Source organism: Lepisma saccharinum, chromosome 3 (genome assembly GCF_977018435.1).
Source record: "Lepisma saccharinum chromosome 3, izLepSacc3.1, whole genome shotgun sequence".
Classification (NCBI taxonomy): domain Eukaryota; kingdom Metazoa; phylum Arthropoda; class Insecta; order Zygentoma; family Lepismatidae; genus Lepisma; species Lepisma saccharinum.
This window is the reverse complement of record NC_139231.1, coordinates 43,763,128-43,783,373: the sequence shown is the minus strand read 5'-3', so window position 1 is coordinate 43,783,373 and position 20,246 is coordinate 43,763,128. Positions and strand designations below refer to the sequence as shown.

Genomic DNA, 20,246 nt, shown 5'->3' with positions numbered 1-20,246 from the left:
CCGCCATCTTGAATTCAACTTTTTTATTTAAAATGATAGGTGGGTCATGCGATACATGACCATAGCCTAGAATTTCGTCAGGATGTCAAATCTGAAATCAGATTTCATGTAACTTCATTTGGTGAAAAGTTATTGGCAACTGAAAGTGATGTTTACCTGCTTGTTGCAGGTGCTTAACCATGCCGTTAACAACTGAGGAACGCATCCAGATCGTCAAACAGTGGGGTGGGGGAAGTGCCCTTGCAGGGCTGCCGATTTCAACCTGTGTCACCCAGAACGTCACCCTGTGTCACATGTTGCAGTGGCACAGTTATAAACCAAATTCGAGGAGACGGGCACGGTTTTGGACAGACCGCGTAGTGGACGACCGTGGACGGCAGTGCTGGCTTCCTTCTCGACGTCACCGCAGCGAAGCACACGACGTATAGCAATGCAATGTGCTATGAGTCACGGTTCAGTGTACAGGGTGCTTCAGAGGCACAAGTGGCATCCGCATAAGGTGCAAATGCAGCAACACCTCTCCGAGGACGATCCAGATCGCCGCGTGCAGTTTTGCAAGTGGGCTATCGCGCAATTACGGCTAAATCCTAACGTTGCTATGCAGATACTCCATTCCGATGAAGCGAACTTCTACGTAAATGGGGAGGTGAATAGGCAAAACATGCGCTATTGGTCGCATGACAACCCCGCATGGACAGATCCCTCCAAAATGACCGGTGCAGGCAAAATTATGGTGTGGGCAGGCATATGGGGAACACGGATTATCGGTCCTTTTTTCATTCAAGGAAATTTAAATGCGGAACGATACCTGGGGATGCTACAGGAACAGATACTACCAGCTCTGATGTCGGAAGAAGCTACATTTCCCAGGTTTCTTCAACAAGATGGTGCGGCTCCCCATTATGGCGTCCAGGTGAGTCAGTATCTGGATGAACAATTTCCTGGGGCATGGATTGGTCGACGTGGGCACGTTGAATGGCCTGCCCGATCACCAGACCTAACTCCAATGGACTTCTACCTTTGGGGACACGTTAAAGCTATGGTGTATGGTGTGAAAATTTGTGATCTTTGTCATCTGGAACAACGTATCATGACTGCCTTTGAGCAAATTTCACCAGATACCTTGCTCGGTGCCCACAGACATTGAGAGAAGCATCTGCACACGTGCATTGCCCAGCACGGACAACATGTGGAGCACATTCTGTAACAGATAAACATCACTTTCAGTTGCTAATAACTTTTCACCAAATGACGTTACGTGAAATCTGATTTCAGATTTGACATCTTGACGAAATTCTAGCCTATGGTCATGTATCACATGACCCACCTATCATTTTAAATAAAAAAGTTGAATTCAAGATGGCGGAACCAAGATGGCGGTCGTCCCGTGACATACTCCAAAAGGTGTCCCCGTAGGCCTACTTTATGTCGCCCATATCAAATTCCATGAAAATACATCACTGCGGATTTTACAAGAGGTGGTAAGGGACTTCTCATACACCCTGTATTATTATTAGTAAATTTAATACGTATCTTTAATTCGATGTACCCAGATGCCAGTAAGGTTATCAAGCACCAAGCGGCCATAATAATAACATTATACTGCATAAAAACGATAAAAAGTAAAATCTGCATGTAAACACGTACACCACAAAGAAATAGGACATGTGAGAAGAGAATGTTAGCATATAACCTTGATCTAGAGACCAAAATTATGTCGAAAGATGCATTATATAATGACCTCAAATAGCATATTCTGATGCCCAGTGATAGATGCACCAGTATCTGAAGCGGCACTTCAACAGCGAAGTTGATCCAGATCATTTAAAGAGTGAGGAATTTGCACAGCTGTGCGTTGTTCGTTTAGGAATTCAGGCCTTGTTCCCAGGTTTACAGGTGAAAAGGTACGACTTCTTAAGAGTGGACAATTAGAATTTTGCTTTGTTCGTATTTCATTATTTGCCAATTCCTTTCTTCATCTGTAGGTTAATTTCGACAAAGATGAATGAATGATGATTACGTTAGTATATTTCCTAGCTGGGACTCGAACTCAGAGCGTTCTTGTGCGTCCTGGACAGTCGACCATCGAGGTGGAATATTCAAATTACGAATGGAAAAATGTAACTCGGATAGTTAGTTTGGAGAGTGCAAAGTTCCGCCATTAGCCTGGTATTTTAACACAACGTAATCTATGAACTCCGGGAACACACCAAGGCTTCCTGGATATAATTTTAATAACGCTATCATGAAGAGTTTGTTTGTGAGAATTACTTTTTAACTCTTAAGTGAAAACAGACCATAACATTTGTTTAATTCACATACTTATCTAACTGTTATTTCACTGTACTGTACTGGTAACATCACGACTCCTTCATCTTCAGACAGTGTATTCATTCTTCGCAGTAAGTAACGTAATTTTATCTTTGGGAATCAATTTTTATGAAGGCCTCACAGGCGACACAGCCGAAAGTGTATCTTGCACTCCCAGGATACAAGTGTACGGTAGGGTGGTCCTTATCGGGACCAATTTTTTTAAAATTTTTTTTAGTGGGGCACCCTGTGGTTAGGTTCTTTGTCAAGAGAAAGTAGTAAGGTATTTTTTTCATAATTTTTATAAAAGTTTTAGGGGTCGCTACCACATCATGAAGTTTTGTATTACAAAAGACGTAATACGTCTGTTCGTAACTTTATTATAAGCAACTTAACAACAATATTAAAGATTATTTGTAAGCTAAATCAGTAAAAACATCAGAATTTAAACTTACTAGAACTGTTACGTACAAAACAAACTCTAAACTTAAAATATATGTACTCGTATATAATAATCATAATATGTAGATGTACATACATTACAATAGCTAGGTGGATTTGCGCGCATCAGGGTATTTTTGTCTGTACTGTTTCACCAGCAACAGCAAATACTGTTCTTGTTCTTCATCTGTTGTATGCAATTTATTGTATTCTTCCATCAACGCCACTCCCCGCTCTGCAATATCGTTGACAACTCTCATAGAACGAACAAATTCTCTACTTTCTTGATACTTCTCATCTTTCTCCCATAAGTCTACATTGTTCTCGAGAAACTCTGAGGAAATACCTGTGATGTTGAATAATCTGAGCGTACTGGCAGAGACAAAATCTTCTAGACTCTTCTTATCTATGAGATCGACATCTAGTGTTATACGCTTTGGATGATGATCAAGTCCTTCGCCATGCAAGGCATCCACCATCTGCTCTTTCGTTGCGAGAGTAACGTCATCATCGACAAAAGCAAGCACAACCAACTCTTCTGACAAGTACCACAGTTGGCCTCTTTTTTTCTTGTAAGCTTGAACTGGTCTCTATATAAATAAATATTCAAGGAATAGATCGCTTTAGCCATCCATCTCGCGTGATGTAGTCCCGCAGGTGCTCTAAAAGATATTCCTTCTTTAGGGATCCCTCCTAGGAATATAATCGTAAGGCGTAATAGTTCCTTGTAGTCATCTCGCGGCTGGAACTGTTCAAGCTGATTCTGGGCAAAGGAGATCATATGTGTGGTTATATTTCCAATCTGTTTTATGGTAGAAGTATCAGTGGTAACAGTGTTAAAGTCAGTTTTCACTATTGTGCTCCAAGTTTTCTTAAATCTCTTGAAAATTAATATTTCTGGACCAGTGGATGGGCCACGCGCCTGATGAACTTTTGCATCTAGTATAATTTCCATAATGTGGTGGCAACAAGCCAACCATAACATGTCCTTTTCCATCTTCTGCTCCAACAAAATACATGCTCCGTTCCTTGAACCAGTATTGGTTGAAATAGTGTTAAAGCTCATGCATTTTATTTGATCGCAAAGTCCCCACGCTAATAATGTCTCATAAACTGCTGAAACAGTTGATTCTCCTGTCCCAGAAACAACTTTTGGCACTGCAAGTAGCTGATCGATACTCTTACCTGACACTAGAATTGGAAGACGATCTACAGTTTCATGTCCACAAATCAAATATCTATCATTTTTCCGTCCCAGTGAATAGTAAGTGGCACGTTTGGCCTGAACACATTTTTTTAAAGGCTCAGCAATCTTGTGTCGAATCTTTATTCTCTGGAAGACTTGTTAACATTGTATTTCAAAGGATCACATCCAACGCATTTAAAAGTAGTTGTCAGGACGACAGCTGCTTTTCGGTCGCTTAATTTTGCAACATCGAGACTAACAGCCAAATTAGTGTCAAGAGGTTTCTTTCTACTTCGTTTCTTCGGAGGCTCTTCAGAGGTTGAGGGACCTGGAACTGAAGATGTATCCGATAAATCGCTTTCATTTTCACTTGAAGATGACAGTAGGACTGGATTTTGCTTAGTGATTGATTTAATACTCTGCTCCTCTCTCTCCAGCATTTTTTTTCATACGATACTTTTTTCTTTTCAGGCTCAGCTTTTTTCTTTGCGAGTGGTTTAGCTAAGCCTTAAATTTTACCAGGGTGCCCTTTGTGTCGCTGGAAAATCACGATGTTCCACTGAAACATCTTTGCTTGAGATTTTAGAAATTCATTATAATTGAGGAAAAGGAAACAAGTTTCGAGAGCCCAACAGTAGTTTTTGGGGGAGGGGTAATAATGTGATCGCACATTGCCATTACGTTAGCTTTATTATAGGAGAGCCAGGAAGAGCCAATGAGCAAAGTGTTACGTAACAGAGCCAAGCAATACATGGCTCTGTGCTGTCAGAGTAGCAATTAGATGTGTTCGCCCCAAGGGAAAATTACTAATTATGAGCGACCTCTAAAACGTAATGAAATGTAATAAAATTCTACTGGATCTCATCCTTCAAGTAGGAGAAAGGAATGGCGTTGTGCCCCGATAATATTTTAGAAGTTGGATTTTAAGGGCCACCCTAGTGTACGGGTGGCATGTATGATGTTACGCCCAACGCCGAAGCCGAGTATCGAACGGCGGTCCGAAGTTACCACCCGATGCACTGAGCAGGGACGAACGTATCCTCGTTTAAATTACTGTAGACTTTTAATTGTCTTCTGTACATCTTAGGCTAATTGAACATGGAGCAAGACGACGACAGCGTATTCGACGATCCGATGTACGAATACAATCTTCCGGACGAGTGGAAGAAGAAAGCCTATGAGGAACTAAACGAGAACCCAGAGAAAGTTCTTCAGGAGCTTGCCGTGTTCAGAGAAAAGGTCAAAGGTAAGGGGACCAGCTTTACTTTCCTTTTTCACCCAATTTACTTTGCTTTGATTGATTGATTTGCATAATTTTACTTCGCTTTTCTGCAACGTTTGACTAATCACGAAGCTGAGGATGAAATGGTGATAAGATGAACTGGATAGTGGACAATCACGAACATTTATGGACGACATAACACCAGCCCCACAAACTCACAGGTTGCGAGTCCAGATGCCAGAGCCTGGATATCCTGAGCTCCAGGTGTACTACCTCGAAGTGCTGTTGACATGGGAAAGTCGCACCTTTCACCCCAGTTTACTTTGGAGTACCATGATAATGGATAAGCACAGAAGTAGGATAGGAAAAATCGTCTCTTACTAAGGGAGGGAATGTTAGGAATATCTCTCCAACACTCATGCATCCATAGTGGATAGTGTACAGTTTCCACGAAGTACCGTTACAATTACAAATGTTATTACTAGCGAACCATACATGATATAAGTTATTTTTCCCGCACCATCCTACAGTTTGTGTTTCTCCAGTCATATTACTTCAACTTCGCTTCCTTTGCGGGCTTCAAGATTTTCAGACAAAATTCAATTTCCGCCCATCAGTGATCCTCATTTTAAATGTAGTAATGCCAGGAATCGGGGTTGTGTACATGAAATCCTTGATACGCTTCCACAAAAAGTCAAATGGGGGTGTTATCTGTAGGCGATTGGCCCATCACAGCCGACCTATCTTCCAGGACATGTTTGATCCAATACATTCCTAACATGAATAAGGAGGCACCATGTTGTAATATTATTTTTTGCTGCAACTCATATAACTGGAAAAAAATCCGCGATGCTCTTGCATGTCTCAATAAATGTTCATCGTAATGGTTTGATCTGCCAAGAAAAATGTGTGAGATCGCTCCCCGAGGCTCACGGTAAACGAATCATCACAAAGAAACGAGGGTAGCGCCAACATCAAGGAATTTAATCGATGCTATCATCTGCTCTGATAACCTGAAAGTCACCCACGTCGATCAGAATATAATGTCCGATATATCAGGCCATCACTTAACATACGCCGTGTTCGGAATCAACTGCACCAAAAAATATAACAAATTGGTTCAAGTCAGAAGCTTTAAGAACTTTAACGAATGTGAGTTTAACAAAGACGCGGAAAATATTAATTGGGACTTAATATGCAGCAAACACGACGTATGCGAAGCCGTTCCTCTCTTGAACAGCAACATTATTGCGTTGGCTGACAAACATTTTCCAGTAAAAACTTTTCGAGTAGCAAGACCACTCGCCCCTTGGATATCCGAAAAGTAAAAGAATTTTGGAAATTACGCGATTACTTTCACCTGAAGTACGTATGCTAACACCGAAGATAAAGACGCGCTTCTCTCTTATAAATATTTTTAAATATCGTGCGAAAAAAACCGTGATAAACGAAAAATTCCACCATTATGACCGGGGTCTTAATCAGAAAGTTAAAAACACTAGAGCATTTTGGCAGACATTAAAACGAGAAGGGGTTGTTACTAATAAATTTAACCAAAAATTACCCTCAAGTGTACTCAATGCGAATGCAATAAATGACTTTTTTGTAAATTCTGCTTGCCAGCAAACAAACACGACTCAGGTCGAGAAATTAATCGAGTCATATAAAACACGGCAGACAACCGGAACGTTCAAGCTGAAGAAGGTTAATGAGGTCAAAAAACTACATTCCAATGCCAAGGGTCATGATTGTATCAGTCTAAAAATGTTGAGACTCTGCATCCCGCATTGCCTAAAGATCCTAACTCACGTCAAAAACTGCTCTCTAACTCAAAGGGTATTTCCCGAAGATTGTAAAAAGGCTGTAGTGACACCCATACCGAAAACCACTGTTTCCCTTGATGTTAAATTCAAAGATCTAAGACCAATAAACGTACTACCAATTATGTCTAAAGTTTTAGAAAGCATAGTGAAAGAACAATTAGTAGACCATCTGATGTTGCATGACCACTATTCTCCACATCAATCAGGTTTCAGGTAACAGCACAGCACAGTAACTACTTTAGTTAGCGTTGTTGATGACATGGCCAAGGGGATGGATAATGATAACATTTCGTTCCTGGTACTCCGATTACACCAAGGCATTTGACTCCATAAAACCAGAACCTCTTGGCAGAGAAATTGAAATCTATCGGTATAAATGATAAAAAATTGTTATGGTTTCAGTCTAATTTAATGAACAGGCAACAATGTCTAAAATTAGTACATGAGAATAAGTCGTGCATATCTAAATTGCTTGTTATCAAACAAGGAGTACCACAGGGAAGTATTCTAGGACCTATTTCCTTTTCCCTATGACTCAAAGATTTTAATGAAGCACTAAAACACTGCAAATACCACCAGTATGCAGATGACACAGAAATATAAACAAACACCGTTAAGAAACAATACAATGGCGCTAGAAGCATTGCGACAAGACCTCATTTAAATATCTAAATGGTCTGAATGTAATGCACTCAAGTTGAATTCATCCAAGTCTTACATTTTAACTCCAGGTACAACGAGTAACCTCAAGAAGTTAGAATATTTAAAACTCCCCTCCCTACACTGAATAATTCCAAAACACAGAAAGTAGAAACAGCACGCAACCAACGAGAATCTACATTGGGGTTCTCATGTCACACACATAATTAAAAACTCGATAGCCAAACTGAAATCACTTTTTCCATTCAAACATATGCTAAGCAAAGAAACGAAAACTCACCTAGTCAACACACTTGTAATGCCAAAAATTGATTATGCTTCCCCCGTATTTATAAATATCAACAGTACAATAAATTACAAGCTAGAAAAACTTGAATACAGTCGCATAAGATTTATACTGAATATCAAAAGAAGAGAACATATTTCCCCGTACTTACAGGAACTTAATTGGTTAAACGTTAAAAATAGGAGAACATTTTTGGCATTGTCGTTATTGAACAGGATTCTGAACAATAAGGAACCTAAATATAAATATGATCAAACTGCCCCGTACAAGAAGAAGGGGGAACAAATTAACCTTCGTCAAAAAACACAATTCACGATTCCCACGCAGAACCATCACTCTATGGAAATTCCTTCATAGTCACTGCAATAAAAGAATGGAATGACCCCCCCCCCACCCCACCACCGACCTCAGGGGAGCTCCACCCTGCCACACACAAAATAATCCTAAAGAAGTATCTACTGTCCAAACAATAGAGACTGCCTTTGTCTTTTTTGTAATGAATGGGAATTAGGTATTGGTTTGAGTTTTATCTCTGTAATAATTGTATTCTAATTGTGATTTTAGATTTAATTCTGTACCTTCAGTACATTAACTGTTTACATTATAAGTTTGAATGTTGAATTTTTATTTTTCTACTGGAACAGTGATTATCAGGAAGTGTAAAGTGTCAATTGTAATGTGTATTTCAGAAGGGTTTGTTTTAAGAACGGCCCGCGAGGCCGAAACACGACCGCTCAATAAAGGCGGTTTTATTATTATCATTATTATTATTATCAAACATTTACCTTCGGACTATCAAGGATTGTTTCACGTATTTGATGTGTTTTTCAGACCCCAATATTAGAACAGTATGACGATTAACGTTAACTACGCACACTTAAAAGGCAGATTCATGATTTTAGGTAGTCATTTCTTTGCAAAGTTGTAGTCACATACACATAAAATAATGCTATGACGTACGATTTGCGCGTAATAATTCATAATGTTAACGGAGATTCGCGAACACTTTACGTATAGTCTTTTCTTTGTGAAGGATGTTTTTTTTTCAACCACAATAAATAATTGTCACATTTGTAGTACAAAAATGTCCAAATGCAATCTTCTTCATGAAGCACGTGGGTTGCTCAGAAAATAATGCCCCTCAATTTTTCTCATGTTCATGAAGAGAGCAGTGTGATAACTGAAGGGTAGTAACATTGAAGTTTAATGTCCACATGTGTGTAAGTAGGATGGCCGTCCGACAGATAGCACCGCGGTAGTTGTACATGAAAATGGCGTCGGTTAGTGAGATACGTTAAAAACAACGAACTGTAATTCAATTTTTAGTGGCGGAGAAAGAAATTGTGGAAAATATTCACAAATGATTGTGTGCTGTGTGTGGAAGTTCTGTGGTCGATAGGAACACTGTTGGACGCTGGGTGAGAAATGGAGCTGCATGATCGTCCGCAGTTTGGGTGTTCTGCCACAGCCACCAGCCCAGACATGTTGCCAATGACATTATTCGTGCGGATCGGTGCATCACAAGTCGGCAATTGGCGGTACAGCTTGCAGTCAGCAATGGTAGTGCAATGGCAATTACTGACTCTTTGGGGTATTCGAAGGTATGCGAAAGATGTGTTCCTCGAAGTCTCACAACACAGGGGGCAATCGCCAAATTTGGCTCTACTGTCCTCCCACCTATAGTCCTGATCTGGCGCCGTCAGATTTTCATCTGTGTGCGTCACTGATGGATGCCCTGCGTAGGACAAGGTGTCAACATGACGAGAGCGTGATTCGTACAGTGACAACATGGCTACGTGAACAGGATACGAGATGATACAGGGAAGATAGTCATGCCATTGTATCGCGTTGGCGTAAGGCCGTAGACGTTGATGGAGATTATGTAGGAAGGAAACAATAAGTTATACTGGGAGTGATTTTTATAAATTTTGAAGAAATGGTTTCCGAGGAAAAAATTGTGAGGCATTTCTTTCTGAGCAACCAAGGTATATCTATATTTATTTATTTATTTTCTCGTTTCCTAACCCTATTCTACGTTTAGTTCTGTGAGTGGACAAAGATCCGACGTTCCACAGCAAAATTCTGACCCAACACTTTACGACCTTCAGGCGCATGCGTAGAACTTCCAACGCAGTCTTCTCAGCAGAAAGTTCTATAGTCTGTCCCAAGAGTCTGTGCGTCGCGCATGACGTTAGAGAAGGGGAGAAATCGAGTGGGCGTAGCAAGGAAGCGCGCTGCTACAAATGGATGCTATTGATAAGCCCAACTTAAGAGTTCACTATGGGGCTTATGGCGACAGTGTTGCCGCATGGAGCGCAGTCGAAGAAACCTCCAGCGCGCATAGAGCGTCTGCTGTAGTACACGCAGCAACAAAAGTTAGTGGTCAACGGGTACTGTTCAATACAAGAATGCATGACTTGGTGGGAAGCTTTTGGTCAAGTATAATGACGGTCCGTGGAGGAAGATATGAAAATAACCGTTCCCGAATATACTTTTCATACGTGTTGCTGTATATTTTATCACATGCGTCGGCAGTGTTTTTCTTTCTTTTATGCACAGAAATCGGGACTGGACCTACAGTTTACAGTGGGATCCGGACCACTATATGCCTCCACCGGGTATGAAACCTGGGAAATCCAATCCCAATTAACCTATCTGTGCATAAAAGTGGATTTAAATCTCAATTAACCAATTTTTAGTAGAGGTGTGAAATACGTAGATGAAGTTCTGTTGTATTTGTGTGAACAATGATTATAGAAGGAAAGAGACAGGCATCAGAAATATTCAGTCTAAAATGCTCTCGGTTGTGTTATTGCCTTGCACTGTCGATCACTTTATGTTATTTTACTATGCTTTTTATAATACTTGGTCATCCTTTGGGAAGAGCAAGTGAACCCGGTGGCAAGGGGGAGTCCTCCCGCTAGATCCGTGAATGCATACAAACAATATACCTGTTTTCGGAGAAGAATTGCCAAAAATGAGAAAGCGGGCTCACAAATAACAAACCACTTGACCCCACGGAAGTCTATTCATGAACTTTTGCCTGGCCATTCCCCGCCCCTTCCCTTTTCCCAATACATGTTTGCACCGAGTGGCAACAGTCGGAAGGCTGTTATTTTTAACTCTCCAAATCGCGGTTAAGACAAGAAAGAAAAGCGCCTTTCTTTAATGGTCCAGATTATAAAAGAAGGTGAAGATGCATAGGCTATTTATTACTTTCTCCTCGAATGTTAACGACTTTTGTTTCTGACAGAAACCCCCAATAGCTGCAGAAGCGTTGTTCCGCCATGCAATTCCCCTCCTTCTCCTCGTGCGTTCATTGGTCAAACCTCTCCAGTCAATACTTGCGCAAGGGATTTCTTTCCATTCGTTTCCTCCTAAGACTTTTGGGACAGAGTATAGTCCAGGATCGCTGACTAGCACTGTGAATAAATCAACATAGGATAACTTTAACTTAGTGTCCATTGATGGGCATTGTTGTTTCTGCCCTCAGATATTAATGGCCTGAGGTCCCGATTGGACGACTGCTTCCTCCTGTCGTTTCTACGAGCAAAGAAGTTCGACCAGGAGAGAGCGCTGAAAACGGTGAGTGTACATTTGTGGAATTACAAGAAATGCTTGCTGTATTAGTCTGTCCTGACTCACACACAGGTTCTTAGCTAGCTAGAATTTACTTCCAGGTAGGCAATCTATTTAATTACCTTTGTTTTATATATACTCATTCTAAAGATGGTTTAGTTAGAGTGAATGTGTACACTGTACGTCTAGTTAAAGTGAATATATGTACACAAGGAGCCATATGCAAATAAGCCACATTGACAATTTCGGTTAAAAATATTGATGTTTGTTTAAATGTATACTATTGGGAGTATGTTCTTATTGTGAATGCATTTTCTTGTGTTATCTTTTTGGCTTTCATAAAATGACTATAATTAGTGGCGCAACCACAGGGGGCGGTGCCCCCAACCTTGGACGGAAGTCAATTCTAGGGGAGCCAAGGGAGGCAAACGTTGACTGACAAGGGCATCTGCAGAGGGCACAGAGGGGCAATTGCTACCTCTCGATTTCAAATCTTATGTAAATGTATTTTCTTATTTTTCGTCGCTTCATGTTGGATATGTGTAAAACATATGTTGTAGGCTACATGAAAGTTATACATGTTATATGTGCAAAAATAATTATATTCGAAATGTATTTTCATGCATATTCTGCCATTTAAAAATTCAGTTTGTGTGCTTGTTCCACATTTATTAGTTAATCTGAAAATGAACGCTTTGAAAAACTGTTTGAAATTATTTGTTCCAACCGAATGTTTTAGCACAGACTTTTAACCCCTTTTATGCGTAATTTACGGGGATAATGCGTAATTTACGAGGATAATAACGTCTTTGATATTATTATTGGCACGTTTATCCTGACACTTGCCACCCCTCCCCCCTTTCAGACAAAAATTCGTGAATGCACCTCTGACAATAATGTTACTATATTATAACGGAAAAATGAAGCGAGTGCTCAGGATAAAAAAAAAAAGGCCTGAACACCACTGGTCGAATGGGTTGCTCACCAAACTCTGGGGAAATCCAACACAACAACAAGTAAAGGTCCGGACGTGTCAAAAGTGTGGAAACAAATTCCTAATTCCGTAAAGAACGAACGAATGCTTTCATTTACCTGTCATTTGTTACCAACGCGGGGAATTCTTTTTGACGTACGTAATGGCAACAACAGTCATCTTTGATTCAGGTACAATATTCTCAATGGAAAGGGGTTTGGAAATTTGAAGAGAAAAGTTCCAGAAAATCGGTGGTGTAATCATTTTTTACCTTTGGTCATTCGCTTACAAGTCACTCGGGAGGCACGCTTCGGAAGGCTTTCTATTCGCCGTGTATTTCACGCAAAACAAAAGCACTGTTCATGTTCTGTGAGAGATGCTTTGCCAACACACGAAACTTTTTTACGGGTTTTACAGGGTTTCTTCTCTTGTTCCAGTTGAAGAAGTTCTACGAATTCAGACGGGCATTTCCAGAGTGCTTCGATCCATTGTTTGTTGATGAAAACAAAGCTTTCTACGATGCGACGTTATTTAAGACCCTGGCAGAGAGGGATTCCCTGGGAAGAACACTCATTGTCATTAGATTAGGTGAGTAAACCAGGCAAAACGTGTCTCAGTGTTCAATTTAGATGTTTGGAATGTACGCACATTACGAAAGTAACATCAATAATTTCCGTTACAGGCAAATGTGATATGTCCGTATTCCCAATGGATGTAGTTTGGAGAGCCGTGTTCGCGGCTCTTGACTGTCTCCTCCTTGACCAGACATTTCAGGTGGGAGGTCTGGTGTTGATACTCGAGTTCACGGACTTCGGACTCTCGCATCTGAGGCAGGTTACATTGAAGTTCATCAAGGTGTTCTGCAAAGTGGTACTGGTAAGAAAAATCACTTCATTTTACGGTGCTTAATTGTAAAAAAAAATGAAATGCCTGTATAAAATAATTCTGTCTATATGTACCAATGAGGATTTGTCTGTAAACATGACCACTATGTCAACTGTTCGTTGAGAATAAACTCTGCGGGTGTTTGTGCACCTTTGCTTGTGCAGAAGTTAATAACTTCCCTCAACATTCAGTACAGTACTTGCATTTGGCTATCTTACTCCGCTTTCCGCTACTTTTGGCTAATAGCTACCATGAAATTGATGATGGAAACACAACAAACATGGATAGGGCAAATCTCACCAGGCACCAGAGCTACATTAACCCGTAAGAATGAAGTTTGCAGGCTAAGATTAGCCCGTAGGAACACTGTTTGGAAGCTAACATTAACCAGAAGGAATGCAGTTTTCAGGCTATAATATTTTGCTTTTCTGTTACACAATTATTTGAACCGGAACAGCATGACATACGAGTATATTAGCAAGTGTACACTAGCAGGATAGGGAAACACAAGGGTTTAATATCTTCAAACACAATAGCTCTGGACCTATATGTGGTTTGATATATAAATAAAGCAGTAGTTAGTTAAACATCTTTCATTCACTCTGTGTAGTATATTTCACTGTGTGTTTTACACTTTGTTACAAATTTATTAAAAACGTGAAACAACTTTCACTTTTCCCATTATGCCCTTTTTGTCATTCCGAAACTATGAAAGATACATCTAGATTTGAATAACTGATTTGTTATTTTAAGTCAACTTCATGCACAATAAGGCTAATCGGGACTGGAGCTACAGTTTAAGGTGAGATCCGAACCACTATGTGCCTCCACCGGATATCGAACCCGGGATCCCTTGATTACAAGACGACGACGCTACAACTACGACATCGGGGAGGCCCCAGATACATCTAGAGACATTGGGGATCGGATTTTAACTTACATTAACAGCTTTGGAATTCTAGCTCATTATTTGAACATAACCTTGCTGCGAGCCTATTGCCTGTACTTTTATACGTATGGTGATAAAACACATTGTAATAGTCCAGAGAAACACCATATTTGTTTGGAAAATAAAACATCTAGTATTCCCTATTGCTTTAGTCTATCGGCTACTCTAAGTTGAATTGATGACTTAAAACTAATTAATATTATTTGCATAAAATAGGTAATTGATTCCTAGTCCAGCGCGTAAAATATTGGAAAACTTAGGTTAGTATGTGTTCGTGTGTGTAATTGTAAGTCATTGACACGTACTAATTTTGGATATTAACAAGAAATCAGACAATACGTTTATGGTTAAATGGATTGGCATGAAGTATCACAGTGACTTTCTATGATTTTAAAATTTCCTTTCCTTTTCAGGACACGTACCCCATTCGATTCAAGGCTATCCACATCGTGAATGCTCCCTTGTACTTCCATGCTGCTTATAGGGTAGTCAAGCCATTTATGACAAAAAAGATAATAGGACGGGTGAGTAGACTCGACGAAAAAAAAAACATTTGTAGCAATATTAGGGCACTTCTTAGGCTGCAACACTGCCATAAAAAAATTAAAACACAGTACGTGGTTAAGTAAGGAACTATGACCAAGTTTAGAACATTTTTATTAGAATAATTACTGTAAATGGGAATATAGATATGGAATTCTTGTGCATGCTAAATGCTTTCGCCGGAATGAAATATGAGCGAAACCGGTCAATCAGTTTCAAGATTACAGAGGAAGAAACTCATGGATCATTCATGCCTTGCCATGATTCGAAATGTAGGAAGATCTCTAGCTTCATTGCAAGTCACACTGACCACTTCAGCACACGGGCTGGACAAATTATGAAAAAAATAGCCAGAGCGGGACAATTCGATATGTGACATCACTGTGGGGGCCTCTCCAATAAGGTATTGGCCAAGTGTGTTGTCATATAATCAAGAAAACTCGCTTGGAATCAAGGTGGAGATACAGAATAGTGGTTTGCATGTATCTTTGTAACAGGTTTAGTGAGACTTGGATGTGATACTCTCCTTTGTAGCTGATCAGTGGTGATTCATTCATTCTTAGTTTTGGACTTTTAACCACTGTAGTGGCTGAATCTGCTTCCGTTTTCAGGGTAGTGTGTAATCTACTAAATCATATTTCAATCATATTGAAACACATCATTGAAATATGATTCAGTAGATTACACACTACCCTGAAGACGGAGGCAGAATCAGCATCTGGAACGTTGGTATTTTAAAATTAACACAGTGGTAAAAAGTCCAAAACTAAGAATGAATTGGATGTGATAGTTTCCCTTAACATGCTGCAATATATGCAGATGGAAGAAGATGCTAGGCTATCCACGCATTGAAGTCATCAAAAGGAAAAGTGAGACATATCAGAAAAATTAATTTTACCGAACAACGCTTTATTTATGAGGTACTCTCGGTACTGTACAGAAAACTGACACTGTACGATCTCACCCTATATCTTACCATTTTCACATTATTAAAGCTCAAAGGTGAATCTGACAAATTCTGAACCACCACTTACCATAAAATTATTCTTAACTGTGATTGAACTGGAAGCAGTTCTGCCTATTAGCACGTGCACACCCAAATAAATCTGTAATGCAAATCATTATTATTATACTTAATCATTGAACTCCATCCCCTTCGAAACATCAAGTGTTCCCACGCCGCTTCACCAAGAGAGGTGGTGGAGAAGCGAGCGATCAGTGATTTCAACCAGCGTAGACCGAGGCCCACTCGCGGCTCGCACTATGCGTGTTTCGTTCCCTCTGACGCTGTTTCAGCAGTCGCGTGGAGAACGCTGATTTAGTCTTCTGGCTTGGGACCCGTACCTGGGGATCGTAAGGAAACTCCATGAACACAGCAGTCGGTGTGTTAGCAAATGTAGGGTTGCAAACCCATTCCATTCGAGACGGTGTGACGGAGTCGAAGGAACACATGCATCATTGCAAATTGAGGGATTTTTTTTTAGAAAAGGGACGTTTCGATTGTATATTGTCCCTCTAATAATGTTCCGAGAAAGAAAGAAGGGGAGGTGGGCGACTGGAAGCGAAACTGGTGTCTTAAGCATGTCTGGTATTGCCTTTGCTTAGTGCATATTGGCCAAAATAAAAGGTCCCTGTGGCGCAGTAGCCGAATTATTAACCCGCGCGGAGGGAGCGTACATCAATCAGTCAGCTGTTTTGCATTGTGTGGCTGTTACTGCGTTGCAAAATTGTCAAAAGGTCGTTCCTCTTTCAGTGCAAAGTGTCTGATTTCATGATGAATAGGGAAACTGTACACAGCGAAGCAGAGACTTAATATTTACTGTTGTTGAATTTTTGGAGGGAAGTTAGCTACAAAGCCTGTAGCAACTATACGGCGTAAGGGAAGGAACAATTCTGAAGTACGAAGCAGGCAGTGTGGACTGAGTGAGTACTGTAATTTTCTTTAAGATTTATTATTCTCTTGATTTCGCTTGATTTGCTAGGTTCGATCAGTCTGTCATTACAAATAAACAACAGCTAGATAGATTACAACTGATTTCCTCCACGTGGTAGTTGGATCGGCTTCTTTGGTGTACGCCAAAATTATTACGCAAAAACGGGTGCGAGCATTTGATAGGGGTGGTACTGTACTTCTGGATGCGAGACTGAAGTGCACACCCATAGAGCCAGACCAACAGTCACCACTGACTGAAAGTAAAATGTAAAGTGCTCCCCTGTGTTTTGGACCACGGCATGAAGGCGTTTAGGTTTGGAGCTAGGGTCCCACACTTCCTTGGTCACGGCCTAAGGTGGGGGTGTTGTGATAAGCACCACGCCCCTGGCCGCCTTTACTCCCAAGAGTTTCCTCCAGGTACCCAATTTATATGACGCTAGGTGGGCGCCGAAGCCGCTATAACCGATGGAAAAAAATTCCGGTTCTCCCCCGCCGGGGATCGAACCAGGGTTTCTCGCATCGTAGTCAGACGCTCTAACGACTTATTATTATTATTATTAGCTATTATATAACATTAACGATTGAGCTACCGTGGCTGTTAGATTGAACTGGAGTGATATTAAATGCATATTTTAGAAAACATAAAGCACTACGAATGCACAAAACTCGCAATTGCTACTGAACAGTCACTGACATTGACCAATAACAATCTGTAACTGTAAACCTTGATACGCTACGTGTCTTTTACAGTTCTTCATTCATGGATCGGAAATCAGCATTCTCGACAGACACATTAATCAAGAAATCCTGCCTGATTTTTGCGGAGGAACAGTCACGGAATTCAACAATGATTGGTTTGTCAAAAACCTTATGGAATTCGAAGACACGCTAAAAGGTAAGTTATAATTCAATCTGGTACAAAGCGCAAGGAAAGAACTTAAAGTGCTGTAAACTCGAAGGAATTCTCCAAGTTCAATGATAATTCTTTGTGTCCGTAAAATATAATATAGTGAGAGACTCCAGAAAGTGATGCAAAACACATGTGTTCATTGAATTCACCACAATGTAAAACACGCTCTTCAAAAAAGCAATTTGACGGCCAATTTTGTTGACAAGAATAGAAGTCAATCAAACGTGGTAAGTTAATCAAATCACTACCAAGAAATATCAGCCTTTAAACAAAAATAAAACACAATTTATTAAAGAGATAATTTGAAAGAGGAAGCGTAGTTGAACAATTACGTTTCAACAATGTCTACGGCTGGCTACATCGCTGCCTGGTGTAGTGTGTAGCGCGCGGGCGAAACGTTGCAAATAACAACTAATATATTAGTAAAACTTCTCAATAACGGACAGGCCTGGGGAAAAATAAATGTCCGTTATTAAGAAGTGTAGGATGTTACACAATAGGATAAGCATATTACAGTACGTAGTTTACGAATATAATGTTTTTTTTCCCTACATTCAAGAAATAAAATACTGTACTACATACGGTGAATTTAAATTTACTAAGTATCCCTACATACATTAAAAATTAAAAAAGAAAATACAGTACACTTTGTTAAATTACTGCATTCAAAATACTGTCTTTCGGTGTAATATAAAACAATGCTGGCCATTGTTGTGTCGAATTACAGGAATTGCGACCGTTTTCTTTCAGGCTGTCCGTTATTAAGAAGTTTTATTTGCGTTGGGCAGGTAGTTTTCAGTGTCCGCGTCCGTTATTAAGAATATCCGTTATTGAGAAGTAATATTGCCATTAAACCCCATGTATTTCTGCCGTGGAATTTAAAAATGTCCGTAATTTAGAAGTGTCCGTTAGGAGAAGTTTTACTGTACTACTATATTTTAACTGATGAGCACGGTACAGATACTCAGCGCAACACTTGTTTTATAATAATAATAATATGTGACATAACGTTATTCCAATAGCATCCCCTCTAACGAAGAAAATGATAGTAATCGTAAAACATATTAACAAACTGAAATGTTGACCTTAATGTTCCCAGAGTCTCTTGCTGTATAGACACAGACAAAATAACCTACAACCATACGATTTATTCATGCTTAAGTTTCTATTCGCTTTCTCATTGCAGAAAATGCCACTAAGTATGGATATCATCGGAGAAGAGAATCTGCAAACGCAAAGTAGACATCATCAACCGAGCAGCAGACAAACAGCTCAAGTTGCTTTGTCGATGGGAGGATATGAACCAGTAGATAATGAGAAAATAGTAGATTTATAAAACACTGTCTTCTCACATATCTGGCACAACACGCTACAGCACAGTGCGTTACGACGCCAGTGGTCCCGGGTTGGAATCTCAGCCTGGACAAAGGCGTTTTTTTTGCGAGTGTCTCGTCACCAACTTCATCATACAGTCACTCATCCTCATCGTCGCGGTTAGCCAGAAGAGGTAGAAAAGCGACGCTAAATTACAAAAATCAAAGCATGTGCAACATGATCACACATAATTAGTCCCAAGGTTAAAATTGATTGCACATATCCTTAATGGTGCTACTATGTCTAATGACTTTCGCACACGTGAACTTCTTTTGAAGCACGTACAATACAGCTAAATCCACATATCGAAGTACACATCACCAGGGCCGGATTAAGACGAAATTGGGCCTGATGCTGTCACGTCAAAACCTAACAAGGAAATACCCTCGATTTTTTTCTGTACAACTAACTTTCAAGCTGAAAAATTTGCTACGTCCCACTTACCGAACAATAATAAAGTGGCAACAATCGCCAACATATTGCAAACAATGCAGCTAAATTACTAAGTAAACTGTTTAACGTAAAATTGATAGCACTAACTTGAAACCTTTAGTAACTGTATAATAAGTAACGCTGTGTCTAGGCGTCCGAAACTGGGGCTCCAAATTTCATTCTAAGATTTGTTTTCAGGTTAATATAGCACAAGAAAACTGTTCAGCTTTCGGAAAATTCTCGTCTGTTTTCATCTGGGCCTATTTCAGGAATGGACCTAATGCTGCAGCATCAATAGCACCCACCTTAATCCGGCCCTGCACATCACAACCAAACCAATGGGTTTGATGCTTTGGGAGAGCAGAGAGTTTAACATGTCTGTCATTTTCGCGAACTACGCATACGCGAACTGGAACTCTCCACCAGGTGACAATTTTTGATAAAACGATCGGGAAAATTTATGTGCAAAAACACAATTAATACCCCCATGACACTGAATAATACTCCATGGCGTGTGTGTGTGTAAGTAATAAGAAATACATATGATTGAGTACTAGCAGTACAAACCTTTAGCATTATATGTTATAACTCGCAAGAAGGACATTATGACTATGGTGCAAGTAATTAATTATTGTCTTTAAAATTAATGCAAACATTAATATAGGCTACTGTGAATGATAAATGTACAATTACGCAGATATAGCTTTCAATAAAATTCAGCTTTTTATATATTTCTTTCT

General features: G+C 40.0%; 2 protein-coding genes across 3 annotated transcripts in view; one reads left to right on the top strand and one right to left on the bottom strand.

The window, feature by feature from the left end:
* Nucleotides 1-20,246, bottom strand: part of Sema2a (Semaphorin 2a) — a 1,542,453-nt gene that overhangs the window by 1,318,682 nt on the left and 203,525 nt on the right. The window lies entirely within an intron of this gene.
* LOC145984999 (alpha-tocopherol transfer protein-like) lies at nucleotides 1,765-20,237 on the top strand. The gene is made up of 8 exons (XM_083118485.1): nucleotides 1,765-1,904; nucleotides 5,025-5,183; nucleotides 11,422-11,513; nucleotides 12,918-13,068; nucleotides 13,163-13,356; nucleotides 14,728-14,838; nucleotides 17,541-17,685; nucleotides 18,887-20,237. The coding sequence occupies exons 2-8, from the start codon at nucleotides 5,036-5,038 to the stop codon at nucleotides 18,940-18,942; spliced, it is 897 nt and encodes a 298-aa protein (XP_082974611.1). The 5' UTR covers nucleotides 1,765-1,904; nucleotides 5,025-5,035; the 3' UTR covers nucleotides 18,943-20,237.

What these genes read in the sequence shown, in the direction of transcription:
- LOC145984999 (XM_083118485.1), top strand. Translation starts at nt 5,036, where the DNA reads ATGGAGCAAGACGACGACAGCGTATTCGACGATCCGATGTACGAATAC. An exon ending in AGGAGAGAGCGCTGAAAACG is followed by an intron (nt 11,514 to 12,917) that starts GTGAGTGTACAT and finishes CTCTTGTTCCAG; the next exon opens with TTGAAGAAGTTCTACGAATT. An exon ending in TGTTCTGCAAAGTGGTACTG is followed by an intron (nt 13,357 to 14,727) that starts GTAAGAAAAATC and finishes TTTCCTTTTCAG; the next exon opens with GACACGTACCCCATTCGATT.